At 40.7% G+C, this 8973-nt stretch overlaps 1 protein-coding gene across 1 annotated transcript; it reads right to left on the bottom strand.

The window, feature by feature from the left end:
* Window positions 1–478: 478 nt before the first annotated feature.
* Window positions 479–6088, bottom strand: LOC115070607 (protein artemis-like). Its single transcript, XM_029564142.1, has 2 exons — window positions 5832–6088; window positions 479–2309 (listed from the first exon to the last, which is right to left on the bottom strand). Exons 1-2 carry the CDS (start codon window positions 5974–5976, stop codon window positions 1390–1392), a joined length of 1065 nt encoding a protein of 354 aa, XP_029420002.1. The 5' UTR covers window positions 5977–6088; the 3' UTR covers window positions 479–1389.
* Between the last annotated feature and the right edge of the window lie 2885 nt (window positions 6089–8973).

Here is an 8973-nt window from a genome sequence, read left to right as displayed (position 1 = left end):
AATGTTCCATATATACTTAAAGAAGTATATTCTCCTTCTAAGTGAAATAGTCAATCAGATCTAGTTGGCTGGTGGATTCAGTTCTGTATTACTGATTCTCTGCATAGATACTAAGCATGTTAAAATCTTTTTTTTAAAAAATATTTTATTATTTTTATTTTATGTGTGCGTGTATTGCCTGCATTGTAAGTGCACCCATGTTGTGCAACGCCTGCAGAGGATAGAAGGGAATGTCAGATCCCCTGGAACTGGAGTAACGGACAGTTGTTAGCTGCCATGTGGGTGCTGGGATTCAAACCCGGGTCTTCTGCAAGAGCAGTGTTATCCACTGAGCCATCTCTCCAGCCCCAACATGTTAAAATCTTTTTAAAATACTTTAATTTTTTAAATAATTTAATTTTTATGTGTGTGTGGCCAACATGTTTTTAAGTGCACCACTGTCATGTAATGCCTGCAGAGGTCAGGAGAGGGCGTCGGATCCCCTGGAACTGCAGTTACAGATGGTTGTTAGCCACTATGTAGGTGCTGGTAATCAAACCTGGGTCCTCTGCAAGAGCAGCCAGTGCTCTTAACCACTGAGTCATCTCTCCAAACCCTGATGGTAAAATCTTTATAACTATTATATTAGTTGGTTTCTTTTGTGAAGAGGCAGTACTGGGGATTGAACCTACATGCTAGACAAGCACTCTACCATTGACTTATAGCCCCATGTTCTTTCTTTTGAGATAAGACCTTGCAAAGTTGCCCAGGCTGGCCTTGAACTTTCGATCCTCTTGCCTCAGCCTTCTGAGTAGCAGGGATTACAGGCCTGTTCTCTTGCAGCAACTGCTTTTTCTTTTAGTTTTCATTTTCATGTATTTTAAAGTTGTACATAGGAGTCCTCTTGGTGAACTAGACCTTTGACCATTAGGATACTGACTGGTTTTAATACTCCAGGTTGCTTAATGTATTTACATGGTATCCCTTTAAAATCCTTTAATTTTAACTTAGATCACTTGAATTGTTTTCTGTAAACAGCACATAGGCGGATATGTTTTTCCCTGAGTTTGTGTTTTTATCACTTTCTTTATATCACTTGTTTTTAATTTATTATGTTTAGATTTAGTTATACGATCTTGTGCAAACTTGTCCCTGTTTTTGATCTTGTTTCTCCATAATTGCCTTATTTGAGCATTTTAAAATACCCTATTTTGATCTGTTATGACAGTGATTTGTCACTTTGTATAAATTTTTTACTGGTTGCTATAATAGGTGTGTCTTAACCTATAGCCTGCAGGCTGCATCCATCCCGAGATAGCTATGAATATAGCCCAGTACATTTATATTTGACAGTGTCATGTTGCTACATCAAAAGCTGGACATCCTTGTTAGCATGAGGTATTTTAATTCTTAAATATCGAAGAGCGAACATTTTCTTTTTTCAACTACTATATTCTCACCTGTTGCCAGTTTTTTATATAAATACTGTAAATGCTCTGGTTTAGGAAGCTCAGCTTCTGGAGTTGAGGGAATTTCAAAATCAGAGGAGCTCTGTGAGTCTGTGTGTGTACCATTTGGCACTGCTGCTTCCTCAGGTGTGTATTTCCCATCACTCATAGTGGCTTCTTTTCCAACACTAGAAACTGTATTTACCTCTTTATCTCTGCTTTTCAAATCACAGCAAGTATCCTCTGGGCAAAGTACATTTTGTTCCATTTGAGGCACAGAAATACTCTCTTTGAATTTTGGTTTGTAGGCCCCTTTGTTCAAAGAGGAACCATCCCCATTGTTTCTCTCTTGTGAAGATAACAAAACAGTATCAGATTGGCTGTCCCAGCCTTGACTTCCTTGATCTGTTATGTGTGTTGACTGAGAAGAATTCTGGGAAGAGATGTGGGTTGATTCTCCATCAGAGTCACTGAAAAGCTTTGGTGACTGAGAACCCCCCATCTCTGTGGATGAAGGGAAATTTTCCAAACATTCATCTGTGACTTCATCATTTCTTTTGAAGAATACGTCCCACTGTGGTATATCCCCATCAGCATTTTGCTGGGGAAGTGCTACAGGGCCTAGCTTTCCCTGCAGCAAAGGCAGGGTTTCTAGCTCTTCTTCACTTTCACTGTTGGATTCTTCACAGTCTATAAAGTTGGCCAAAAAAGAGTTCTGCATACTCTCCACTCTGCAGCGTTCTGTGCTTTGTCTTGCTTTTTCAGGCTGGTTTTGTGACAGTGCAGTCATTGAAAATACCTCAGCGTGATGAGTTACCTGGTATGGAACTTTGTGCCTTAAAGGTGTTGGTAGAGGGTCATCAAAAAGATCACCTTCCTCCTCTGGAACAAAGAAAACAGGTGTATATGAAACAAGGAAAAGGGAATAATTTTGTGCTTTTAATGAAGAGTTGTTATTTGTAGCATTTACCTCTGTTTTTAATTATTAGAACTGCAAAGAATATGGGTACCCACACCTTCAAACAGCACTCAGGAGGTAGGGGCAGGTCAATCTTTGTGTAGCTGAGGTCAGCCTGGTCTACATAGCAAGTCCCAGGCCAAATGGGTCTTCAGGAAGACCCTGTCGTAACCCCACCCCCACCCCCAAGGAATATGGGTACTGGTCTTCAAAGACAAATTAAAAGGCTGCTTATTTTTGCGATATTCATTTCTTTATTTTTAATTGTATATATGTGTGGGTATGCGTATGTGAATACAGTGCTGGGGGAGGCCAAAGGTATTGGATTCCCCCTTGGAGCTGGAATTAACAGGAAGTTATGAGCTACCAGACATAGGTGCTGGGAATTGAACTCAGGTCCTCTGAAAGAACAGTATGCACTCTTAACCACTGAGCATCTATCTCTCCAGCCCAGAGAGAGCTTTTATTTTGTTTTGTTTGGTCTTTTCGAGATAAGGTCTCCCTGTAGCCACAGCTGGCCTGGAACTCATTATGTAGACCAGGCTGGCTTTGAACTCAAAGAGATCAAAGAGATCCGCCTGCCTCTGTCTCCCAGTACTAGGACTAAAGGCATGTGCCACCAGGCCCGTCCCAGAAAGTTTTTTTGTTTTTGTTTTTTTTTGTTTTTTAAAAAAAGATAAGATAGCATTCTATATCTTGTCCCAGAGTCTTTTTAGAAAAAATAGGATGGCAGCTAGTTTTGCTCATTAGCCAGGCTTCTAAACTTAATGCTTTGCAAATAGTAGGTGTGATTTAATAAAACTAGGTTACTTTTCCTAAAATTTTCCCTCTGTGAATGTTTTATTGATACTTTGTACATAAGATTGTGGCAGATCCTGAGAAACAGGTAAAATTAACTGAAGTAAGCCACCTTTAATGTCAATAACTGTAAGCTAGCAAAATTTGTTTGTTTGTTTGTTTGTTTATTTATTGGTCTTTTTGAGACAGGGTCTCCCTGTAGCCCCAGCTGGCCTGGAACTCACTATGTAGACCAGGCTGTCCTTGAACTCACAGAGATCTGCATGCCTCTGCCTCTCAAGTGCCAGGATTAAAGGCTTATGCCACCATGCCTGGCCCGGCTGTTTCATTAATTTTAAGCATGCTATATCAGCATACAGTAAGCCCTGTCCACTTAAATTTTGAAAATGGGAAAACTATACTCAGAAAATGAAATTCTCCATAAACGAATATATCAGATTTCCATAAATTAAAATGTTACTGGAGGAGCTGGAGAGATGGCTCAGCAGTTAAGAACACTAACTGTTCTTGCAGAAGACTGGGGTTTGAATCCCAGCACCCACATGGCAGCTAACAACTGTCCCTAACTTCAGTTCCAGGGGATCCAACGGCCTCTTCTGTCCTCCACGGGCATTGCACAATACGGGTGCACTTACCTACACACAGGCAATACACTCATACACATAAAATAAAAATAATAAAATTTTTAAAAAATATAACTGGAATTAGGGAAAAACATTTGTTTTCCTACTTTCTAAAGGGACCTAATCTAGGAAGGAAATTAAATGACCATGATAGTACCATGTATGGCAAATCTGTGTCCAGGTTGTTGATCCTCCTGCCTCCACCTCTCTCGTGCTGAGATTATAGGTGTGTTCCACTATAACCCTGTGTAACTTCTTATTCTGCTGAATCTGATGTTAACCAATAATAATCAACTTCTTTAAAACGTTTTCCCTGTGATAAAGCATGAAGCTAAGCACTGTTTTCTTCAACCCCGTTTTTGCAGCTTTCCTTTTGCATGTTAATCAAAAGGTCTACTCTTGAGCCACATCCCCAGCCCAACCCTGCAGACAGCTCCTCCTTTACCAAAGAGACTCAGAGAAATAAGAACATACACACAAAAAGAGTAGTATATGGGTCTTCATAGCATCATAACTGAAAAGTGATAGCATCCCAAGCGTCTCACTGGTAAATGGGTGAATAAAATGTGGCACTCCCATACAATAAATACAGTAAATACTGCATGGCAATAAGAAGAAACACCAGAGTGTGGATAATGTTGAAGATGTGTTAAGTGAAAGATGCCAGGTACAAAAGCCCATGTGTTCATGACTGAAAGGTAAATCTGTAGATGGGCCATAGAACAGTGGTATGTGGGCCTGGGTATGATTAGAAATAGGTACGGTGTGGGGTGATGAAATGTTCTGAAGTTAGACAGTGGTGATAAGTGCAAGACCATGCTGCAGTAATCAAGATGGATGTGCTTGTGTACACGGAGGCCTAAGGCTGATACCATGAAATATCAGCAATTGCTCTTCTACTTTATTCATTGAGGCAGGTTCTTTAATCAAACCCAGAGCTCACTGATATGGTCTTCCTAACCAGCTTGCTTTGGGGATGCCATCTGCCTTCCAAGGCTGGAATTATAGGCCAGTCATCACACCCACCTGACATTTTATATGGGTTCTGCCAGTCCTCATGCATGTGTGGCATGCACTTAACTGCTGAACCACTTCCCTAGCCTCTGATACAGTTATTTTTCTTGAACCTTTTTAAAAAAAATATTATTTTTATTTTGTGTATGAGTAAGTGCACCTGCATCATTTTGCAGTGCCCACATAGGTCAGAAGAGGCTGTTGGATCCCCTGGAACTGGAGTTTTGGACAGTTGGTAGCTGCCATGTGGGTGCTGGGATTTGAACTCGGGTCTTCTGCCAGAATAACCAGTGTTCTTAACCGCTGAGCCATCTCTCCAGCCCCTTTCTTGAACCTTTTAATGAAACTAAAACAAGTTTGTTTTCTTTCAGATAACAATAATGGGCTTACTGTCTCAGTCCTGGAATTTACATCTAAATGTTTTAAAATTAGATTCCAAATGAGTAGAAATACAGAAGCCAAGATAGAAGACACAGACCTAGGTTCAAATCTTGGTTCATTTCCTGCTACACCTTAGGGGATTTTCTCAGTTCTCTAAACCCCAGTGTCCTCTTTAGCAAAATCAGAATGTTGCCACCTGTAAGTTTATTTATAGGCTTAGCTATGATACTTGTCACATTTAGGTGTTCAATAAGTAGTAGTATCTAGTGAATTTTTCTGTATGGTACAGTAACTGGCCCTCTACCTAAGAATGAAAATCCAGAATCTTAACCACTAAGTATGGCTGCTATAAATCTGCAGGGCTTTGCTCAGTCTGAAGTGCTTATTTCTACCTCAGAACTCATCCCTGGTCTTCACCATGAAATTTAAGTAGCAGTAAAAGGAGGTAGGAAAGATTAGAGAAGAGCTTGGTAACATCATGCTCATCCTGATCAGGGGAAATGGTGACCAGGTGTCAGTTTTCAGCATTTGCTAGTATCCTAACGAAAGTGCTCGAGGGTAACCACACAGTCCTCTTTAGAGCCCATACCAGCCACACAGTGATTTCAGAAAGCTCGGAAGCATTCTTACCTGAGTCTACATTGATTGTTCTAGCTCTCTTCAGTTTTCCAAGTGGTTTATACTTTGGCTCAGCACTTTGGGAAGATCGGCATAAAGGCTTTAAACTGAAATAAATAAGAACACTTGATTTTCCTTCTGGAAAAGCTGCTGGCATGTAAGATTCATTTATGGAGATTAGAAAAATACCATGGGAGAAATCACACAGACTGCGGACTAGAAGCAGTGTTTAATAGTTAGAAATCACTGCACCATAATAAAGCGGCAAACATAAACACAGACATAACACAGACGCCTATCATGTATTGCAGAAACATTTTCAGTAGACTAAAGCGAAACTTAGATCTTTGCTCTTGGAGTGCAGTGCAGTGCTCCCTATCCCCAACAGTGATAGCTTCTAGCATTCTGACAGTACAGGAAAGTTGTTTCCTTTTCCCTCTTTAATGATGCTTATTTACCTCTTGCAAGAATCTTAGAAATTTGCTTATTCTAGGGCCACAGGATGAAAGCTAAGACACAGAAATGAGATCTGAGTCCCACCCTTACCAAGGGCTATATTATCAGCTGCTCCCTCCTGCCAGGCTGCCAGAAGCCTTGAGGGTTATAATATAGCACATGACAGTAAGCCATGAAACTTCCAACCCACTGCCTAGCTACAGCCAGACATCCTTTCTGTTGTTACCTCTTTTCTCATGCCCAGTGTTCACTGGTTCCATCCCCATTTGAACCTTCTAGAACCTCTCCTGTCACTGCTTTTCTGTTGTCATTTCATTTAATCACTGGGTAATTTTTACAAAGTGAGGGTCATTCTTTACCTACTTACCCTCCCTTCCTACCTCCCAAGATTGTCCAGTTAAAAACGCAAGATAGGAGAATATACATTTTAACAGACACGCCAAATGGTTCTAAAGTTTAAATTTGCAAGGCACTCTTAAATCTCAGCTATTAGGCTTAAGCTCTTAACTCTGTTGCTGGTACTTACCATCTTGTCACTAACTTTTTCTAGACTATCAAACTTTTCAAAGAATAGTTCAACAGTAATTTTCCACTACCTCACTTTTTATCCATTTTTCAAACAGCAATCTAGCTTCTAATTCTCTAGTCTGCTAAAATAGCTCTGAACACATGTCACCTAATCACCAAAGTAATGAGACTGCACAGTCCTTGTACTAGTTTACTTTTTTTTTTTTTTTTCCTGGTCTTTTTTTGAGACAGGGTCTCCCTGTAGCCCCAGCTAGCCTGGAACACTAGTTTTTTAAGAAAATTATTATTGCCAAGTGTGGGGGTACACACCTTTAATCCCGGCATTTGGTAGGCAGAGGCAGGTGGATTTCTGTGAGTTCCAGGCCAGCTGGGGCTATAAGGAGACCCTGTCTCAAAAAGACCAAAATAAATAAAAAATAAATAAATAATAAATGAAATTAAAATAAAACTATTTATGTGTGTCATATGTATGAATATATACCACATATGTGTGGGTGCCCAGTGGGGCCAGAAGAGGACATTGGATCCCCCTGGAGCTGGAGTTAAGGCAGTGTAGGTGCTGGGAACTGAACCTGAGTCCTGTTCACTGCTGAGCATCTCTCCAGTCAACTAGTTTACTTCTTAGGAATTGGCCACTGATAACCTCCACTTTGTTTTCCTAGTCCTCCCCCTGTGTGTCTCTTGCCATTTCTTCTTCCTTGATTTGCTACCTGAAGTTCTGGCCTCAGTCTGGTTATCACTCTTCATGCTTTCCCAGTGATTGCCTGCTCCTGCACTGCCAACTCTAAAGTCTGTACCTCTCTCCAGAGCACCTGGAGTCTATTTTCCATTTGCATTTCAGCTTGGCAATGTATGTCATCAGAGCCTCTGGGGCAGATCCTTGACACCAAGCTGACTTCCTTCCTGACCCAGGCAGCTTGTGTATGGTATGCCTTCTTACATTAACCTTTACACATGTAAGAGTAGTCGAGCTCTGCAGGATAGGCTCTAGCTTGGTCAACTTGGATCCATCCCACACACTCTACCAACCATAAAGTTGGCACTAAAGAAGTGTTTAATGAATGGACTTAATGCTAGGTGTGGTGGCACATATTGGGCCAGGAAGATGGCTCAGTGGGTAAAGGCACTTGCCACCAAGCCTTGCCTCCACACACACCAACAGTAACATACAAATAAATGTAATTTAGCTGGGTATGGTGATGCACACCTTTAAGTCCAGCAATCAGGAGGCAGAGGCAGGCAAATCTCTATGAGTTCAAGGCAGCCTCGTCTATATAGCGAGTTCCAGGCCAGCTGGGGCTACAAGGAGACACTGTCTCAAAAAAAACAAAACAAAAGAAAAAAGACCAAAAAAAAATGCACACAACTATGCCCCTTGGCTTTATTGAAAATAAATGTCTCCAAATTGAGCAGGTGTGTCTGGCTATGAGGAATCCTTCTACTGTCTCTAGTGTTTGCCTTTATCCTTTCTACAGCAGCATCACGTCGGGCATGTTTCCTCTCTAGAGTTTTGTTCTGTCACTCTATGCTACTTTATGAAGTATCTGCCGTTTGCCAAGCACTGAGCCTGCATGTTTAGGTGTTTATTATACATATACTAATTTAATTTCCAGAATAATCTCACAAGATAAGAATTTTAGGTCCCTTTTTTGGGGGGTGGTGGGGGGGGTAAAACCCAGATGAACCACAAAAATCTGTCCCAGTTTTGCAGGTAATGGATGAAGTATAGAAAACAGATTTGGATTCAGGGGTACAATTTTATCTCTCATCTTTAAAAGGGTGTGTAAGGCTTGTCCCAACACTTCCACCTGTACACAGGTGTACCACACATGAATGTTTTTAGTATATGATCTTCCTTGTCATCCTAACCAATACTGATAAAAAAACATTTAAATTAGCCTTAATTGAAAACTGTGGCTAAAACACTGAATGTTATGAACGTCAATATATATCTGCATTAGTCACATTAATAAAAATTGGCCAAAATGTAAACAAATAACTTAGGCCTTCTTAAAAATGCATGTACTTAAAACTGGCTAGGCATTATTCCTCCTCCTCCTCCTCCTCCTCCTCCTCTTCATTGTCTTCTTCTTCTTCTTCCTCTCTCTCTCTCTCTCTCTCTCTCTCTCTCTCTCTCTCTCTCTTTCTCTCTCACTGTCTTATGCTCCCA

The sequence above is a fragment of the Nannospalax galili genome, unplaced genomic scaffold, assembly GCF_000622305.1.
Source record: "Nannospalax galili isolate Female #2095 unplaced genomic scaffold, S.galili_v1.0 scaffold677, whole genome shotgun sequence".
In the NCBI taxonomy this organism is placed as follows: domain Eukaryota; kingdom Metazoa; phylum Chordata; class Mammalia; order Rodentia; family Spalacidae; genus Nannospalax; species Nannospalax galili.
The sequence above is the reverse complement of the archived record's forward strand: the minus strand, read 5'-3'. Positions and strand labels throughout refer to the sequence as shown.